The 20,036-nt window shown below is 39.4% G+C and overlaps 3 protein-coding genes across 3 annotated transcripts; all 3 read left to right on the top strand.

Moving 5' to 3' along the window:
- The first annotated feature begins 63 nt into the window (after window positions 1-63).
- LOC122997406 (calpain-2 catalytic subunit-like) lies at window positions 64-6,618 on the top strand. Its single transcript, XM_044373507.1, has 21 exons — window positions 64-929; window positions 1,383-1,452; window positions 1,669-1,787; window positions 1,951-2,084; window positions 2,188-2,356; window positions 2,478-2,561; window positions 2,664-2,749; window positions 2,838-2,912; window positions 3,089-3,249; window positions 3,339-3,508; window positions 3,610-3,621; window positions 3,778-3,986; window positions 4,175-4,211; window positions 4,408-4,473; window positions 4,572-4,629; window positions 4,720-4,784; window positions 4,913-4,981; window positions 5,075-5,153; window positions 5,780-5,896; window positions 5,985-6,043; window positions 6,133-6,618. The coding sequence occupies exons 1-21, from the start codon at window positions 693-695 to the stop codon at window positions 6,154-6,156; spliced, it is 2,100 nt and encodes a 699-aa protein (XP_044229442.1). The 5' UTR covers window positions 64-692; the 3' UTR covers window positions 6,157-6,618.
- A 337-nt stretch (window positions 6,619-6,955) lies between these two features.
- Window positions 6,956-13,712, top strand: LOC122997405 (calpain-2 catalytic subunit-like). The gene is made up of 21 exons (XM_044373505.1): window positions 6,956-7,268; window positions 7,884-7,953; window positions 8,688-8,806; window positions 8,916-9,049; window positions 9,136-9,304; window positions 9,403-9,486; window positions 9,669-9,754; window positions 10,384-10,458; window positions 10,919-11,079; window positions 11,225-11,394; window positions 11,508-11,519; window positions 11,706-11,917; window positions 12,017-12,053; window positions 12,158-12,223; window positions 12,307-12,364; window positions 12,466-12,530; window positions 12,681-12,749; window positions 12,844-12,922; window positions 13,164-13,280; window positions 13,360-13,418; window positions 13,504-13,712. The coding sequence occupies exons 1-21, from the start codon at window positions 7,032-7,034 to the stop codon at window positions 13,525-13,527; spliced, it is 2,103 nt and encodes a 700-aa protein (XP_044229440.1). The 5' UTR covers window positions 6,956-7,031; the 3' UTR covers window positions 13,528-13,712.
- Window positions 13,713-16,705: 2,993 nt separating this feature from the next.
- Window positions 16,706-19,507, top strand: cfl1l (cofilin 1 (non-muscle), like). Its single transcript, XM_044373640.1, has 4 exons — window positions 16,706-16,816; window positions 17,915-18,210; window positions 18,386-18,462; window positions 18,764-19,507. Exons 1-4 carry the CDS (start codon window positions 16,814-16,816, stop codon window positions 18,883-18,885), a joined length of 498 nt encoding a protein of 165 aa, XP_044229575.1. The 5' UTR covers window positions 16,706-16,813; the 3' UTR covers window positions 18,886-19,507.
- The last annotated feature ends 529 nt before the right edge of the window (window positions 19,508-20,036 follow it).

Below are 20,036 nucleotides of genomic sequence, written 5' to 3'. Positions count from 1 at the left end.
GCTTACGGGATGTACGTACAGAATAAGGATATAAGGACTACACTCCAAAGCTCACTGGCTACAGACAGTCCCCCAGGTTTAATGTTGCAATGTCATTTATATCCCCTTCTTATTCTTTCTCAATTAAACAGCTGTTTCATCACATGCATTTAAGCTTTCCTTTCACAACTCTCAGCTGTATGATGTATTGCATGTAATCCCTTGGAGACAAACACCTCAACCTCTATGTTATACGTTGTATAGAATGTGCAATAATAACCTGTCAGACAAATAAAAATTAAGCAAATAATTTGCTTTCTCTGCTTTTGTAGTAGGAGACAATAAATGTAATTCATTGCCCACCCTGACCACACACACACACACACACAAAATCAAAATGAGGCAATGACAGTGGTGCTTGAAGTTGCCTTTAGGTGTGTCCCTGTTTGTATTTCAGCTGTGGTCAGAGCCATCTCTTGCAGATTTGCTTAGGGTTGCTTCTGTCTGTTTTGTTTGCCTCACCTGTCCAGTGGAAGCCCCTCCCAGTCAGTGATCCCAGCCTATCTTCACCTCTCTTGTGGCAGCTATAAAGAAAGCTGTGACAAAGCCCCGTCTCGATTGTGTTTCAACTCACAAGTCAGCCAGACTCAGCTAACAAAGAGCGAAATCCAGTCTCAGCATCTAAGGAGTCTGCACACACTCGAGAGGTGAGGATGACATCCACGGCAGGTAGGCTGGCCCATCAGCAGGAGAGAAAGCAAGGTATTGGTACCAACAAGAAGGCTGTGAAGTTTTCCCAGCAGGACTTTGAGACTCTGCGCCAGCAGTGTCTGAAGAGCGGACGCCTGTTTGAGGATGACTGCTTTCCAGCTGAGTGCAAGTCACTGGGCTACAATGAACTCGGACCATACTCATCCAAGTCCAGGGGTGTTGTTTGGAAGAGGCCAAAGGTAAGATACCACTGAGAAAAACACGCAGTAATGAGAGAATAAGTAACACTAATCGTACTGTAATATTATACTGTATTATGGTTCAATGAAAAGGTCTTTTATGAGCTTGACAATGATTCATCAGTGAGCATTGACTTTTGAGGAAAGCAGAGCTCAGGAATTTGTCCTTTGAGAACAAAAGGAAAATATTTTTGGCTTCCAAATTTCATGCTTTGGGAGAGAATTGACCAAAATGTGTTGGATCATAGTGATATGATGTGTGAATTATTTTCAAGGCTGTATATTGTTTAGACACAAACTATCATCTCAGCAGCGTGATACTAGATGATCCATTTCCAGTGATTTATTCATTTTTCTAATTCTCAATCTGAAATAATGACTTATATAACTATTTCATCCTGACATCTATCCTGAAATCCTTCATAAAACCAGACTCAAATGTTGTTTTAATAGGAGCTGTGTTCTGACCCAAAGTTCATTGATGATGGAGCCACACGGACGGACATTTGCCAAGGAACTCTGGGTAAGTGGGGAGAAAGAGAATGGATGAACAAATAGATGGCTCAATGACGTGAAACACAAACATCCCTGTACTAAACGCTCCTCCCATTCTGCCATTAAGCTTGTAAGAAAGATCACTGAGGGGTTTGTTGGCACATGTAGTTTACAGCAATGTTGTGAGCATCACATGTTGCCCAATCTCAGAGCATGTAGTCATGTACCTGCTCTGACTGTGCAGGTGACTGCTGGCTTCTGGCTGCCATAGCCTCTCTGACTCTAGACAAGCGGATCCTGGCTCGCGTGGTGCCCTCTGGACAGAGTTTCACCAAAGATTATGCTGGAATATTTCACTTCCAGGTCAGACAAAGACCTGTTGTGGTATAACCACTATAAGCAAAATCATTATACTATTCTTAAATATAAATATTGTATTGGTGGGGTTCTTTCTTTCTTTCTTTAGTGTTACAGTACAGTGTTTTTTGTTGTCTTCTCATTTGTGTTCTCTCTCTGTTGTTCTCAGTTCTGGCAGTTTGGTGAGTGGGTGGATGTGGTGATTGATGACCGCTTGCCCACCAGAGATGGAAAGCTGCTGTTTGTCCACTCAGCGGAGGGCTCAGAGTTTTGGAGCGCCCTGCTGGAGAAGGCCTATGCTAAGTATAGATTGTTCTTTTCATATTTTTTGCTTCATCAAAATGTTTCTGTATTGTGTTTGACACAGTGCTAGGTGAACATGTTCACATCCCTCATTGTCTGACAGAGTGAATGGCTGCTATGAGGCCCTGTCAGGAGGAAACACCATTGAGGGTTTTGAGGATTTCACCGGAGGAATCGCAGAAATATACTCCTTGGACAAGGCTCCGCCACAACTCTTCAAAATCATGCAGAGGGCCTTGTCTCTGGGCTCGCTAATGGGCTGCTCCATTGATGTGAGTCAAATCTTATTTTCATATTAATTTACATGCTGATCTGCGAACAAACACACCAACAGTCACACAGTACTGATGTCATCAGATTGAAATGTTTATTTGTGCTTTCTGGTGCTTTCAGATCACCAGTGCCTATGAGACAGAGGCAGTTACAGCTCTCAAACTTGTAAAAGGACATGCATACTCAGTCACTGGTGCAGAAGAGGTATATGCTTTGCCTAAACTGTCAGCAGGTATTAATGTAATATAAACTGATTTTTTTTTTTTATTTTACTGCATGCAAACTACAGTGTGCTTTCTGCCCCAGGTTCACTTTCAAGGCCAGGTGGTTCAGCTGGTCCGCATCAGGAATCCATGGGGTCAAGTGGAGTGGACAGGGCCTTGGAGTGATGGGTAAACAAATCTGATCTGAATCTGTAAACCATCAGCCACTGGTTATTTTCAGGATTTTCCTAAAAGCTTGATTGTTTATCATAATTAGATCCAGTGAATGGAAGTACGTCCAAGGAAATGAAAAATCAAAGTTGAACCATGTGGCTGAAGATGGAGAGTTCTGGTAAATCCACCAACAATTTTACAATACAATTTTTGATAGTTTGTTAATGCTTTAACAGCACCAGGTCAGTAATCATAAGCTCCTACATCACCAGGCTCAGACTCTCAGACCAAATGATCTGAAGATGATTCATGAGAAACATTTTCTTTGTTGAGAAATTGTTTTCCTCTCCTCAGGATGTCCTATTCAGACTTCATCAAGCATTTTTCCAAGCTGGAGATCTGTAACTTAACCCCAGATACACTCATGAGTGATGACGTGGGCCACTGGAACTACCATCAGTTTGAAGGGATATGGAGGGTCGGCTCCACTGCTGGCGGCTGCCGCAATTACCGAGGTAACAGAGAAACCATGTGAAGTGTATGTCTGGGGGAGAAGCTCTGTTAAATTACATCACTAACAATACTACACTTTTGTGTGCTCCAGCAACCTTCCCATCCAACCCTCAGTTTGTGGTGCATCTGGAAGATGTGGATGATGATCCTGTGGACGGGGAGGATGGGTGCACCTTTCTGGTGGGGCTGATGCAAAAGGATGGACGACGGCAGCGGAGGCTTGACCGCAAACTTGAGACTATTGGCTTCGCCATTTATGAGGTATTGTAGATTATTTGACATACCACATAAGATCAGGACTCTGCATTTGACTCTTTTTATGATGATTTTTTAAAAATCCTTTGTCTGTTGTCTTTTTACAGATCCCAGATCAGGTGAGTATTTGTTCTATTTAATGTCTTACTTAAAACTGAAATTCTAAATGCGAAAAAGACATTACGATTGTCACTACTATTGCTTCCTTCATTGTGAAATTCTTGGTAGCTGTCTGACATCTCAGTAGTAAAACTCTTTTTTCCATTAATCTTCAGTATAAAGGTCGCAGCAATGTTCACCTAGGTCCGGAGTTCCTGCTGCAACAGAAATCTGTGGCGATGAGCACCTTTATCAACACACGGGAAGTGTGTGACCGCTTCAAACTTCCTCCAGGAGAATATGCCATAATCCCCTCAACCTTTGAGCCTCACAAGAACGGCAGCTTTATTCTCAGGGTGTTCTCAGAGAAACAGGCAGCCTCCAGGTACCTGTGTGAACATACGGCTCTCTCAAATGTCACCTTTAGCTTATACAGCCATCTAGTGGACAAGGCTTAGATGCTGGCTCCCTTCTCTGGTCTTAGGACTCAGTCCTAGATTCACTTAGTGTGAATGTTTTTTCCTTGCACACCTAACAGAGTAAGCTCAAACTGTGCATTTCTATTTTTTTCAGTCCACTGGAGGCGAAGATTGATGCTGTAATAGAGGAGGTAAGGAAATACACAGAGTGATAAGCCATTCTTACATGCAGTAAATGTGAAATGGTTTCCAGAAAACCTTAACATTAGTACTGGGTGGAAATGAAGAAAAATGTGTGACATTCAATTATAAATGTGTCATATTAATCTACTGTAATACAAATTCCTATAATAATTTATCTGAAGAGCCCATGCTTTTATCTCACAGGAAGAAATATCAGAGCGTGATGTGGATCCTCATTTCAAGGAACTCTTCAAGCAGATTGCTGGCAATGTAGGTAACATAAGAACTGACAGTAAATGAAACATATAATCAGCTCTGATCTGGATCAATAATTACAGTTCAGGTAATAATATACATTTTTCAAATAGGACAGGGAGGTATCAGCCTTTGAACTGATGAAAATATTGAACAATGTCGTCTCTCACCGTAAGTACAATGAACAGATTAATTAATTGTATTTTCATTGACTGCAGAGTTGAGGTGTTGATGAGTTGATGTTTTGTCACTTTCTTGCAGGGTCTGATCTCAAGACAGATGGCTTCAGCCTTGAGACATGTCGTCTTATTATCAGTCTGCTGGATGTATCCTCTTTTAGGAATAAAATTTTGGAATTTGGGTGCAGTATAATTTTGTGAATGATCAATTGAGTGGAAAATTAAAGACTTTTTTTTTTTTAAAAAAAAACAAACAAAACCTTAATATTCTCCAGAAAGATGAAAGTGCCCGTTTGGGATTGATGGAATTCCACATGCTTTGGAACAAAATCCAGAAATACTTGGTGAGTTGTGATTCATATGAAATGACTGTTAGTCATTTGGGAAAACCTGGCTGTATTTCTTAACACAATACATTGATGTGTGGGTTTATATAGAAGATCTTCAAAAATCATGACGTGGACAACTCTGGCACCATGAGCTCCCACGAGATGAGAGGCGCTGCCACTGAAGCAGGTAACACACATTATCACGTGAGCAATCTTAAACACTGGAATAAAACCAAATATACAGATTAAAGTCTTAAACACTGAAACCAATGGTTGTAAATTATGGAAACAGGGTCATTTGCATATTTCAGGAGAAACATTAGCATTTTAGATATGTTGCCTGCAGACTAGTATGTCATTATAGTTGACAGACCTGTTTACCAAGTTATGAGACACATATTAGAAACAGGCATTCATGTTTTTCAAGGCAAAATATTTAAATGCAAATTTGTAAACAACCTATGCTGCACATTTTTCTGGGCTCGTTCTTCTGGACTGCATCTGACCCTGCAGGAACAAATAACTGCATGTTGGCACAGTTGACAGTGTGTGTGTGAGACCCAAACTAACTGGAAGACTGGATAAGCCAGTTGGAGGACTTCTCCCCCTCACCTAGATTTCATTCATTTCTACTTTGCCACAAGGACAAAACAACATGGGAGAGGCTGTGTAACATAACTCCCCATTCATTATCCTGCTAATATCTTACACCTTTCTAAAAACTATACTCCTCAAGGATGTAAAATTATTCGCAACTATGAAACTGACCTTCACAAAAAATTATGATAAGTGACAGGTGTTTTTCTTCAACAGGTTTCCAGGTGAACATTGCTGTGTTGCAGGCCATTGTCAGTCGTTATGCCGATTCTCAGTATGCCATAGACTTTGACAGTTTTGTTGGCTGCCTCATTAAAGTGGAAATGCTCTTCAGTAAGTCTTGATATATCTCATATTGGTCTGGATTAAAAGGCTGTGGCATGTTTGCGTTACCAGTGTTTCTTTTCTGTCTCTCAACCAGAAATGTTTAAGGCTCTGGAAAGAGGTGGCTCAGGAAAGATTGAGCTGGACATGCAACAGGTATGTGAACAGGACAACGACAAAAGCTGCTGGTTTGTTGGCATTCCTTGTTTAGACAGCTTGTTGTATAATTTTGTTCTCTTTTACAGTGGCTGTGTCTGGCGATCTACTAGCCCCGGGGACAACACAAGTGAAGATCCCTTCATGATGTCTGCAGGAGGACAAAGTTCAATCAATTAACAATAAATAAGAACTAATTTTTCATCTTTATAAATTAAGTAAACCCAATAAAAATACTTTTCATATACACTCTATATCCTAAATGCTTAAAAATTAGCAAAATGTATGTGGACATTTTAATGGTATTTACTAAAGATAGCTGTAAGATAACTATAAATGGAAAAAAATAAACCTTTTTTCAGTAGGGAAAAACTTGGTTGGTGTTTTTGCTCTATTAGCCTTTGCAAAACTTGTGTCAAATGATAAAAAATAAAGAGACTAAGAAACTATGGCCTCTGGATTATTAGTATTTATAAAATCTTGTACAAATCAGAAATATTAAATGGTTAACAGATATTGAATGAGACATCTGTAGTGTCTGTGCCTTTCAAATATAATCTGCTGTTGTTGATTGGTTTACAGACAAATGAATAAATGATTAATTGAAAACTGTGTTTTCACTGTTTATGATTGTGGATCAGAAATGTAGCACCATGCAAAAGTTACTGTGGTGCATGTAAACATGTAGGTACAGTAAACATGTAGTTGAGATTTTATTCCACTGATCAAATGTGTTGTGGATCAGCACAAGTTTCACCCATCTATCCTTGTGTGCCACATCTGGGTCATTAATTCAAAGGCAGATGCAAAGTAGGTTGGATGGAACAGGTGATCCACAGCAGGTTTGCTGTCTGGTATGAACAATAAAGGGTGTGGAGAGAGCAGAGCTGCACACACTATATCACACAGAACTCGTCTGACCACACACACACACATACTTAGTGACGGTCACAGACAGATATTGTGGAACATCTTTAAATCTTTTAAAATGTCTGGCATGGCAGCTAAGCTTCAGCACAACCGTGAGAAATCACACGGGATTGGATCTAACTCTCAGGCGGTGAAATACCTCAACCAGGACTTTGAGTCGCTGAGGAGAAGCTGTCTGGAGAGGGGACAGCTGTATGAGGACGAATGCTTTGAGGCTTTGCCCTCATCCCTGGGCTTCAATGAACTTGGACCAAATTCCTACAAAGTTCGGGGCATCACCTGGATGAGACCCACGGTGGGTACAGCCTGTATGCTGGACATACAGGCTGCTGACATGTGGCTTCAGTACTGGATATACATTCTGGAAAAATACAACCACTAAGTGTGTTTTATGGAGGGCCTGCACTTGTTTGTAACTCAAAATTGTTTTTTGAACACTAGAAATCAAAGATGAATGTTTTCACATGGGTATTGTTGACAGCATTTGAGTGTATCTTAATTTGAACTATTTTGTTCGTACTCTTTTGCTCCTGGGATGTCAGTCAATAGCCTAAACACTGATTTTTTAGAATAAATAGGTAATTGCTGCTGTTCAGTGATATAAGCTTGAGTCTGTTTATCAGTGTACCAAATTGTCTTTGTAATGCTGAAATTTGCAATATTACTGCATAAATATGGGTATTGATTACATACATTTGCAGTAAGTCTGCATGTAATGTAGACATTGTTTTCCTGAAGCGTGTCAGCACCCAAGAGATGTTACATTGAGTAATGAAATGCACAATTATGATATTAAGCAAAACATAGTCATTCAAATAAGGGTTTATAACAGAATAGAGGCCAACTAAAAAGTGTTGATGTGAAGAAGTTTTACAATATGGCTCAATTTCTAATATTTGTTTTTTCTCAGGAATTGTGCTCAAATCCACAATTCATTGTTGAAAAAGCCTCCAGGACTGATATTTGTCAAGGAGCACTTGGTGAGACACACACACACACACACACACACACACACACACACGCACGCACATATAAGCATTTACAACAAAGTCTCACTTTTGACTGATCTACATTTCTAATTGTTATTTTACAGCCGAATCACATTCAAAGGCATTTTGAGGCATTTACAATTAGATATTTACATTATTCCACAAAGAACACATATTTCCGTCCTCAGCACTTCCAAAATATTTGAGTGACTTTGCATGCTTATCTCATATCATCACAGTTAGCACATTTGACTAAAAGTAAATTAAACTAAGACACTGTAGTTCTGCTTCTCCTCTGACACTGTTGTCTATCTTTCAGTATTATCTTTATCCCTAGTGACAGTCTTTTGCATGTGATTTTTTAACATTGCACCATTGTAATAACATCGAAACCTCATAACTCCTAGTAAATTCCTGTGCATAGACACCAGCTGTCAGTATGTACAAAACATCTCCTTCAGTCCTGCACCTCTCTGTCTACACCCAGTGTAGGTGGGTCTGAGTTGCATACATGTGTGGGTTGTGCTTGCAGCTGATGAGTAATGCGAGACAAGACAACAGCTGTGACTTTGCACAACTGAGGTGTGTGTACAAACAAAACGCATACCTGCTATGTTTTGGAGATGTGTCACTATGACAAAATGAACATGTGAGAACTTGCAATCCTCTGGGGAACATTTTATACAGGAGTCCTCTTTTTTCCAACACTGTCATCTTGTGTTCAGGTGACTGCTGGCTCCTGGCAGCTATCGCCTCCTTGACTCTCAACAAACAAGTTCTGTCTCGTGTTGTACCCCATGACCAAAGCTTTGAGAAGAACTATGCCGGCATCTTTCACTTTGAGGTACTTTGTAACACAGACCTTATGTCCCAATTAACCACAGCTTCAATCTTTGAGAACTAAAGTAGCACAAACAAATGGACTACTTGTGTCCTCTCTCTGTGATTCACAGTTCTGGCAGTTTGGTGAGTGGGTGGATGTGGTGGTCGATGATCGCTTGCCCACCAGAGATGGAAAGCTGCTGTTTGTTCACTCAGCAGAGGGCTCAGAGTTTTGGAGTGCACTGCTGGAGAAAGCTTACGCCAAGTATGGCAGCATGGATCATTTTTGTTTATTTCAGTATCTCTTTTTCTGGTCTAGTCTGTCATGAACTCTACTCTTTTTACTTACAGGCTAAATGGATGCTACGAGGCCCTTTCTGGAGGAAGCACTACTGAGGGTTTCGAGGACTTCACTGGAGGCATTGCTGAGCGTCACGACCTGAGCAAAGCAGATCCCCGCCTCTTCAAAATCATTAAGAAGGCCCTGGACAGAGGCTCCCTTCTGGGATGCTCCATTGATGTTTGTTTGAGCTTCTTGTTTCACTCTCATGTAGCCTACTTCATGTCTTCGCTGTATCTGGTGGTTTTTACCTCACAAGCTTTTCCTCTCCACCCCAGATCACCAGTGCATCCGACTCAGAAGCTGTCACATATCGCAAGCTGGTGAAGGGCCATGCCTACTCTGTGACAGGAGCAGAGAAGGTGTGTATTATTATATACATACGACACAGTAGATCACATGGCAAATATGCTTTATGATAGATGTTAGAATTTGGTTAATTGGGGTTTGGTCTATTTCCTTGTTTTCCCTTTTTTTGTGTTGTTTCTAGGTTCACAATTTTGTGTTTTTTCTGGTTGAGAGTAATTGACTTATTCTGCATCAGGTGGAGTACAGAGGCGACATGGTGCAGCTGATTAGGATTAGAAACCCATGGGGTCAGGTGGAGTGGAATGGAGCCTGGAGTGACAAGTAAGTATTATACAATTCTGGGGAATTTCAAGGGAAAAACAACGCACATGCTCATATTAGCTCTAATTATTTATCATTGGCATCTACTCCAGAGTAGGACTAGTGTAGTCTAGGGTCTAGAGTCTAGTCCAGACTGAAATATCTCAACAACTCTTGGATGGATTGTACAGTCATTCATGTTCCCCAGAGGATGAATCTTACTGACTTTGGTTTCCTCACTATGAGGTTGACATTTGTGGTTTTGAGTGAAATGTCTCCTCGCACCATCATCTGGTCAAAAATGTGATTTGTTTAATAATTTAGTTTATGACCACATACCTGTGATACAAATGTAATAATGTTCTACTCAGCCTCAGTTGTATATGTTGTGTCGTGTTGTTCATGAGAGGACCCAGCCTGTTTAGAACATCTATCCTTTGTTTGGTGTGTGTTATTCTGTCATGTATTTAACACATACACACCCAGTGGAACGGCTGGTAAGTCCTGAAACAAAAAAGACTGACAGATTACTTTGTATTCAAGGTGTAGGTGGAGCAGTGTGTGACGTAAAAGTGCAAGTGTTTACCTGTTTGTGCTATGTGTCTGTTGTGTCTGTCTTTAACTAAAAGTGTAATGGCACATTTTTCTAGGTCTTCTGAGTGGAGATATGTGAATAATACTGACCGGGCGAGGCTGACCAACCGCTCTGAAGACGGGGAGTTCTGGTAACCCAAAAAAATATTTTTCTTCACCAAACACTCATGAACAACATGAATTTAAAAATGTATTTGTCCTACACATAAAAACAGCAAATATGCAATGTAGTGCAATCAGGTAAATACTGCTTCAATATATGCTACAGGTACATGTGTTTCTTAAAACTTTGTCCACCCATTGTTGTTTGTTGTTTGTGCTAAATAGCATTTAGATATTTTAGGAATTTAATCAATGAACTTAACCGATACTTCTTACAACAAGGCAACAGAAAAATGGTAAATAATGTCATAAAGAGAAAACTACCAACTATTATTGGCTGACTTCAAACATTTTGGAAATTTCTTTGTAAATTTTACCAAGGAGTGCTAAGGTCAAAGGTCACAATACCAAGAAAATCAAGGGGAAAACCAAGAATTTGATATTGTCTTTTTTTTTTTTAAATCTTGCTCTTACTCCTTTTTTTCACAGGATGTCATTTTCTGATTTCCTGCGCCAATATTCCCGTCTGGAGATCTGCAACCTCACCCCTGACGCACTCTCGGGCGATGAGTACAAGAAATGGGCAGAGTCGGAGTTTGAAGACACATGGAGAAGAGGCGTGTCAGCTGGTGGCTGCAGAAACTATCCAAGTATGAACCAGTTTCACAATCATCTCCCTTCAGAATCCACCACTGGTTTATGTGTTTTAGAAATGATTTTATTGGAAGCAAATGCAAAGGCTGCAGCTATAACACTGTTGATCAATTTCATTCCAACCTTTGCTTCCCTTCCTAGATTCTTTCTGGATGAATCCTCAGTTTGTCATAAAGCTGGGTGAGGTGGATGACGACCCTGATGATGGTGAGGAGGGCTGCACCTTCATTGTGGGCCTGATGCAGAAGAACAAGCGCCGTAGGAGGAAAATGGGGGAGGACATGGAGACCATCGGCTTTGCCATCTATGAGGTAACAAGCTGCCTTTAAGATGGCAAAGTAAGATAGTATTCTATTCAGTAGAGACTATTTGCAACTTTATTTTGCACCTATTCTTACATTTCATTTATTTTGTCTTTTTTTAGCTGCCTGAGGAGGTATGTGTGCAAAGATGCAGATACTTGGATACTAAGAATGAGTATTCAAAGAATTTGTTGCATTTGATTTCAATTTTCAGTTCTGTAAATTCTCTCAAACTATGCTGATATCTAATACAAAAAAGTAGAAGGCAAGAGGGAAGGTATAGGGCGCCCTCATGTGACCATACGTGTGTCATTTTCTAGTACTCTGGGAAAAGGCAAGTGCACCTGAAGAAAAATTTCTTCATGTACAACTCTTCGGCTGCACGCTCCGAGACCTTCATCAATTTGCGGGAAGTGTCCAACCGCTGCTGTCTTCCTCCTGGAGAATACCTCATCATCCCCTCCACCTTTGAGCCCAACAAGAACGGCGACTTTTATGTGCGGGTGTTCTCTGAGAAACAGGCTGATTTCCAGTATGTTCCTTTCACAAATAAGTGCCAAGACAAATGGTATGACATGAATATCATAGAATTCCAAATAAGTGTATAACTATGACTTCTTGCTGCTCTTAGGGAAATTGACGACCCTGTAGAGTGCCATGTTGAGCAGGTAAACTCATATCCCTTTGATAAAAACATTTGAAGATGATATAAAACAACATTGATAATATTTTGAGAAAGAAGGGGAAAAAAATGTTTCTTTGTCATCTCTAGATTCATATTGATGAAGATGATATCAGTGACAGATTCAAGAGACTGTTTGGACAGCTCGCCGGACATGTAAGTATGCTAAAGATCTGATATATGGTCCTCAATTCATTGTTCTTATGATTTACAATGTGTCTGTGTCATATGCTTCTTAGGACGTGGAGATGTCTGCATTTGAGCTGCAAAGAATCCTCAACCGAGTTGTGGTTAAGCGTAAGAGAAATTATCTGTGTCGCCTATTCCGAACAAGTTCAGTATGCGCAATTATGTGCACCTGACATTAAGAGCAATTTATCCCTGTGTTTCATTTTTAGGAGATGACATCAAAACCAACGGGTTTAGCCTGGCAACATGCCGCGACATGGTCAACCTGCTAGATGTATCCTTTGCATTTGTCTTCCTTCTTAGTTATGCCAGGAGACATCCAAGAACCGTCTATTTCAACTAACAATAAATTGAAATACCCTTACAGTTTTACTTACCATCTGTATGGAGCATGTTACAATTTTCTTTGACATTTTCTTCAAAGAAAGATGGAAGCGGCAAGCTGGGAGTGGTAGAATTTAAGATCCTGTGGACAAAGATTGAAAGGTTCCTGGTATGTTGTTCTGTTAATATTAACATAGCATGTATACCATAGTTAATTAGTGCAATGGTGATAGTATATAATCATTTATTGGGCTCTCCTTTAGGATCTGTACAGAGAGAGAGACACAGACCAAAGTGGCTGTATGAGCGCTTCTGAGATGCGGATGGCAGTGGAGGCTGCAGGTGAGAAGACCATTTAAAAAAATATGTTTCTCTAGGCTACATTTGTGTCCTCAACCGGCTAAAGTGCAGAGGGACAAGGGTAGAAGATACTGGTTTGACTTGACTGAACTTGAGTTGCATGAAATAATCCAAACATTAAAAAATAATGAATGTACTGTAGATTTTTTGTTTAAAGCTGTGTTTTTCTCCCTTGTGTGCTTTTACACATTTTCTCTCAGTTCACCTTGTTGCATTTTGGCAGGTTTCTCTCTCAACAACTCGCTGCATCAGATAATCGTGGCCCGCTACAGTGAACCAAACCTCACCATTGACTTTGACAACTTTGCGGGCTGTCTGATCCGCTTAGAGTCACTCTTCAGTGAGTTTTTGTGACCACATTTTTATCTCACAGCCATGCAGACATTATGTAGAATTCTGATGTTTTATTTCATTTACAGACACCTTCAACACCCTGGACAAGGATGGGTCTGGTGTGATAGAGTTGGGTTTTATGGAGGTAAGAGCCTGTCAGTGATTATGACACAAAAATATGAGGTGATGGTTAATGGACCATAGAGTTACGCTTGTGTTTTCATCCACAGTGGCTGAATCTGGCGATGTTGTAGAGGAGCTCTGACTGTTTCCAGCTGAAGAATTCATGCTGATGTTGAACAGCTTATACACAGTCATCTTAACTGCATATTTGCTTTATATTTGGATGAGTTTGTGTTTTGTGTGCAACTTAATCAATGGATACTAAACTTGAAGGAAAATAATTAGTTTTAATTATCCACAAATATAATAAAACCAAAAACTCCCGCAAATAAGAGTCTGTTGTTTTGTGTTACAGTATATACTGTATATCCACTGCACTGAGGATGTTATAGTGTGAATACTTCATTTCTGCCTTAAAATATTCATTTCATGTAAGAATTTTACTGTCACCCACTGATGGAGTCTATGGTCATAGAAAATCAAAAGGCCTTTGGAGATTCAATCACACAGCTGTGTATGACATCTCCTCACTTTCCTTTGGGAGCGTATTCACAGAACCCATCACCAACTTGTCTCTGTATGTATTCTAAATTAGGTCTATTGACGATGCATGGCTCGACTCATAATTTGTTTAACTGTGAGTCATGTTGAACCATAAATACATGATATGCTGGCAGGTTACTTCAGTTTGAGTTACTACATCAACTCTGAAGCTTTTTTCCGTCTAGAATGCTTTGTTTTGTTTGTTAGTTTAAACTTGCTTATTATTTTTGAGGTTTTTTGAGTAGCAGAATTAATATGTAATAGTACACCGACTGAAAATATAACTGAGAAAGAATAAATGACCACACCCAATGACAGAAGTGCAAGAGACTTGAACAGACCTGAAACTTGAACCTATAGGTCAAAACAACAATGGTTTTTTCTCCACACAGTATTCAGCGTAGATTTAAAGACCAACCCAAATCTGTGTGAAGCATGACATCTACCGGTGAAAGCCGGGTTCTCAATTGTCCTGGTCTTTGTTGACAGAGACCAGCAGAGTGACAGAGTCCAACAGATTGTGTGCCATAACCCAAAAGCAAATGGCCAACTCAGTACCTGTAATATACCAGTAGATGTCAGAGTTCTCATAAATTTAGGTTTGCTGCTTTGACGTCAGTGACTGGATTGTGGCCAAACCTGTGATATGCTTGCAGCAGCATGAAGTTTTCACAGAGAGCAGTGCAGCAGCCATTTCCTGCCCTATGTGGTTCAGGGTTGTATTTCCCCTTTTACTACTTTGAAAAGTTGCTGCTGGCTGCCATTAGCTCTGGTAGGAAGGCCTTACCACAGTTATGACGGTAACCATAAAACAACCCTCACTTCACCAACAAGACATGAAATGCAGCTTTAACAATCATTCTTTTATCAAACATTTTATCATCTATTTGACTTATATAACTTATATTTCAGCTTGTCTTTACAAGTCACAGATTCCAGTGCTCGCAATGCAAATGTTAGCAGGTAATGTATGCTCTGACATGTGCAGATATTTAGGCAGCACTCGTGTTGGAACAGAAGCTAGTCCGGATGTGGGGCGGGACTCTGACGTTCTGTAAACCACTAATTCACACAGAGGAAGCAAAGCCACTGCAATGCTGAAACAGAGCATCAGTATTTAAAAATAGACCCTGTGGAGGATGGGCTATGCACCAATTTCACCATCAAAAGGAGAGTTTTGCAAAAAAAAAAAAAAGTCTCTTTGTTTATCATCTAAAAAGATGGAAGAATATTCATTTGCGAATGAGCCAGTTCACACAGGAAATGACTTCACCATCGGTAGTTGTAGTATTTTTCATTTAGAGCCTCCTCCAAAGGCATGATGTTACTCTAGCATTGCATTACAAATATTTTTTTCTCACAAGACTTATGAGAACATCTGTTCTGTCTGTGTGCAATGTGTGTGTGTGATCCCTAAATATTCTAAAATATGTACTCACAAATGTTCATATTGGACTGAAATACAGTCATGTAGCTAACGTAAGTTATGCAGAATAAAAAATTTGGCACAACATGGAGACAAAGGATGGAATATCTACTAGTTCTTCCGGGTTGTTAATACATATATCTTTAATGTAATTAAAAAGCAGCAGTACATCAAAACACAGACATTTTGCAACAAGGTTTGGTTGAAGTCTTTAAAACTGCACAAAATATATCTTAATGAGGTAGAGCAAGTTTTAAATCAAACTAAATTAAATTTTGCATGGTATACTTTTGCAAAATTGTCCTCCACTGACAGAATTTGAAAAGCACCATACATTTTAAGGGTTTTTGTGAATGATTCTACTTATGACTATGTTCATGACTATGTACTTATGACTAAGCAAGCTGATGGATCAGAGGAAAGTGGGCAGAAAGGCCAAGGTTCCTCTTCTGTGAGTTGGGCCCTTTATTGCTAGCTACACCCCTGGAGTGGAAAGCTGTGATCCTTTTTTTTACCTGATGAAGATTTGACTTGACTCTTTTCTATTTAAACAAGCTTGAGGTTTTGGAGTCAATGTGCAGACTATACTCATACTCATACCACAGTCAATGCTGTTTTCCAAAAGCCTTTAACTTGTAATTTTGCTCCTTCCATGAGAGACTTAAGGCCATCACAAACATTTTGTAAGATATCCTCTAAGCCTTGTAAGCCCACTGAAACAGAGAGAAAATAGGGCTGGCACTGAGTCTGCACTCTAATTTTGTGCACTCTAACTTTTTGTGAATCAGTAAACAGTAAACTTAGAAGCAGTAAATAAGTGTAATGTTTGCTGTCTTCACAGGAGGATCAGATTAAGGTTTTTGCATGTCTAACTGTTGACTATGACTGCAATCTAATGAGAATGCAACATTTCACTTTCTGTAGGTAGGTAGATAAACCCTTTTCACATATCTGTGCACTCATCCTACCTTTTACCATATAAGGACATTGAAATGCATCTCAGCAGCAGATGAGTTAAAATGTGGACAGGTTTGTTCTCCTTATAAGGGTGTTAGGTGCCGCTCCCACCCATGACAGGCTCAAGCTTACCTGAAGTTTTACCTAAAAAGGAAGATCTCTACCTTTCCCAAACTGAAGAAGATGGGAAGGAGAGGAAAGGAAAGGGCAACAGAAATGTGTTTATTGTGACAAATAGTGAAGCACACCTATGCATTGTGATTTAGGCTTCAAATCTGAAATTATTAAATGCAAATGCTGAGGTTGCAGCTGAAACTGTGGCACACCTGGGAAGAGGGGGGTGGGTCTGCTTTTGGAGGTGTGCTCATTTACCACAGCACAGCTCCTCCTCCATGAGTCAACCTGCTCTCCTTCCTTATGACCCTTCAGCATTTTGACTGCTGCTGCCATTTTTTCTCTGCTGCCTGTTTCCTTCACACATCAGAAGCAAAATGGTGAGTAGCTTTCTCAAAGAATTTGACTGATTTGACTTGTGCTGTGTCAGTTTGCAACTTCTGTGTGATTTGTATTCACTACAGGACATATAATTTAGAGATGATGAAACTTTGAAGTGCAACATCCTCATTTTGACAATATATATATGTAAAAAAGTGCAACTTCAGTGAAGTCTGGTCATCAATATATCTTGGACTTTAAAGATTATTCATTTGATGTTACCTTGAGGAAATTCTTTTTTAAACAGATTTTAGGGTTTTGAAAGGGCTAGTTCAAGGTGTGGTTTTGCCTCCAAAATGGAGGAAGCTTTGTTCGTGCTTCAAACTTGTTCTGAGAGAATCCCTTGGGGCGGTCTTTCTTGTGCTAACTTGTTCGACAATGACTGGAATGTGACAGAGCTATGGCCTTGAAAATTCATAGGGCAGCTACACCCTTTTCATGTTACTGCTGATAAACTGCTAAGATATATACACATATGAATTACTGAAATAGCGTTAACACTTCTCTCAAAGTCTAGTTTTGAAGAACTTCCTGTTTCTTCATCTTTCAGTTCTGCTTTCCGTCTCAAGTACAAGTGAACATCGTCTGCTCAAACATGAGCCAAGGCCCAAATCTTACCAAAGTGCTGATACTGTGATGTCTTCTTTATCTCTTAATTTCCTGTTTCTACAAGAATTTGCACACTTACCTGTAAAATTTAAAACTTGTGAACTCGAAATCGAATGACTAAGAAGAGAATAGAGTGGTCTTCAAAGAAAAAAGCTGCCTTTTCACTTTTTTAAAAAATAAATTGAATGAAATTCAAACTTTATCGTCATTTAAATACAAAATCAAGGCTTGAGTAACTGCATTTGTCTGTGCGTTCATCTTATGATCTCTCTTAAGACCCTTCGCCGAGTTTCTTAAAATGTGTGTAACATTTGAATCATTTTGTATTAATTTGCTCACCAACATTACATTTGACCTCCTTCCAAAGAGTACATCAAACAAAAATGGCATCAAGTAGACAAAACAAGACATGAGTCATGAACAATGGGTTTGTCCGTTTCTTTTGTACTAAATACTGACATGCAATGTTTTGTGTTGTCTCAAAACAGACGTCCGGAGTACAAGTCGCTGACCGAGTGAAAGACATCTACAAAGAAATGAAAGTAGTTAAAAGTGATGCTGACCAAAAGGAACGTCTAAGATTGGTGATATTTGAAATCAATGGCCGTTACATTGATGTGGAGGAGGGCAAAATCTTCAGGGAAAAAGATCTGGAAGACGTGGATGATGTCTTCAAGTTCTTCCTGAGTCACCTGGATCCTAAACAGTGCCGCTACATGCTGTATGACTGCCACTTTGAGACCAAGGAATCAAGTAAAAAAGAAGAACTGGTCTTCGTGATGTGGTAGGTCCTCATATAACAATTGAAGCATAACTGCTCTTAAATGTATTTTTTGCATCTGCATCCACATCTGATTGCAAACTGCAGACGTCTGGCAATAGAATCTTGGCAAAATACAATATCCTCAGATGCAATCTAAGTATGGACATTTATGGATAATGATTTCTCTTCGTATCAGGGCTCCTGACACTGCAGCCATCAAAGACAAAATGAACTACGCTAGCTCAAAAGATTCCCTCAAGAAGTCCCTGACAGGTGGGGTTTTTTCTGCTTTGTTCAGTTTTCTTTTCTGACCACAGAAATATCTTAATTCCTGATCTTTTAATGAATTGGTGATTTAGAACCTAAACACTCTTGTTAGCCTAACTTCAGGAAAATCCCCTGGTTTGTGTGTGTGTATGTTTTATTTATTATTTAAATACAGATTATTTTAGGAGAAGCTCTGTATTTTAAAATGTTATCACCACTTTCCTGTCCTTTTTTTAAGGATAACTTTAAAGTTCAAGTTTAAAGGTGTTTTTGCTCCTTTTTTAAGTGACTCTTATGTCTTCCACAGGTATCAAACATGAGCTGCAGATGAATGACCTTGCAGATTACGGCGACAGGGATAATTTCGCAGAAAAGATGGGGAAAGGCGTAATCAAAGTTGAGGGCCACCCTGTGAGACCTGTGTCATAAACAAACCCCCTTTCGCTCTGCTTCACAAAATAAATTCAAAGAGGTTTAAGAGGACAAAAGCAGCATTTCCAAATTTAAATTGTTTTTTTGGATTGGTTTAACAAAGCTTAAAGGGAATGGGTTGGGCTCTGGATGGGATTAGATTCCTGTAACGTAAAACTCTGCCCTACTAAACTGTCTAGTCACACCAGTTTGGCTGTGAAATCAGACTTGTTCAGATGTAAAATTATTCATTCTTTGTTCATAGATGAATGATACTATTTCTGTCACTTGACTGAGTACATTTATATTCCTCAAATTATTCACTCACTCTTTCTGTGTACATACAATATTGTTTGGTTCCCTGCATATTCCAGTGTACACCATTTATATTATATGGATTGGTTAATAATGTCTTGCTAATTGCATACAACTCCTGTAAAATATCCCTATAGACACCCTGCCAGAGTTTACTAGGTCAAAACGGATAGGCCTGTTTGACATAAATCTGTTTTTCTAGACTGTTACACTTTGATATGCACCTATAAAAAGAAATAGTACTTTTACAAAGAAAAAAGTTTCACTGAAATTGCAGCAGTCAATGCAATGTTTTGTTATTGCCAAATAAATTCAATGAAACCAATTGTGCATGTGTGGGCGGTTTATTTTTTCCTCCATTATTTACTGTTTGTGTTTTATTAGTTGGAAATGCACCTTTTCAAAAAACAAGTATTAATAAAGGCTATAATGAACAGATAGCTGGGGGTTGGTCTTAGCACCTGGATGTGGATTCTCCAAGAAAAACTGGGGCCTGTCAGACTCAGGAGGTCATATTTACTGGGATAGCAAGATAACATTCATTCATTCATTCATTCATATCCCATCACTACAGCAATGAGGACCTCAGGGTCACTTTGTAACAATACTCAATGATCATAAATAAAACTGATAACTAAAGACCGTAAACTACTTTTTAATGGTCACATCTTTAAACAGGCTACTCGTGCCTCAATTCTATACCTGCCAAACAGCATTACATTTATTTACAGGAATAACTTGACTATCACTTTCTTGCTAAGAGTTGGATTAGAAGATTGACACCCCATATTTACATCTGCACTGTAAATATGAAACTGGGGCCAGCTGCCACTTAGCTTAGTTTAGCATAAAGA

This window comes from Thunnus albacares, chromosome 14, assembly GCF_914725855.1.
Source record: "Thunnus albacares chromosome 14, fThuAlb1.1, whole genome shotgun sequence".
NCBI lineage: Eukaryota > Metazoa > Chordata > Actinopteri > Scombriformes > Scombridae > Thunnus > Thunnus albacares.
Note: the sequence above shows the minus strand (reverse complement) of the source record. Positions and strands in the feature narration are given on the sequence as shown.

Excerpts from the sequence above, each read along its gene's own strand:
- LOC122997405 (XM_044373505.1), top strand. The coding sequence starts at position 7,032 with ATGTCTGGCATGGCAGCTAAGCTTCAGCACAACCGTGAGAAATCACAC. Across the intron at positions 12,054-12,157 it reads TAGAGTGCCATGTTGAGCAG|ATTCATATTGATGAAGATGA; the intron begins GTAAACTCATAT and ends TGTCATCTCTAG. Across the intron at positions 12,750-12,843 it reads CAAAGATTGAAAGGTTCCTG|GATCTGTACAGAGAGAGAGA; the intron begins GTATGTTGTTCT and ends GCTCTCCTTTAG.
- cfl1l (XM_044373640.1), top strand. Across the intron at positions 18,211-18,385 it reads GAACTGGTCTTCGTGATGTG|GGCTCCTGACACTGCAGCCA; the intron begins GTAGGTCCTCAT and ends TCTTCGTATCAG. Across the intron at positions 18,463-18,763 it reads CCTCAAGAAGTCCCTGACAG|GTATCAAACATGAGCTGCAG; the intron begins GTGGGGTTTTTT and ends TGTCTTCCACAG.
- LOC122997406 (XM_044373507.1), top strand. The coding sequence starts at position 693 with ATGACATCCACGGCAGGTAGGCTGGCCCATCAGCAGGAGAGAAAGCAA. Across the intron at positions 1,788-1,950 it reads CTGGAATATTTCACTTCCAG|TTCTGGCAGTTTGGTGAGTG; the intron begins GTCAGACAAAGA and ends TGTTGTTCTCAG. Across the intron at positions 4,212-4,407 it reads TTGATGCTGTAATAGAGGAG|GAAGAAATATCAGAGCGTGA; the intron begins GTAAGGAAATAC and ends TTTATCTCACAG.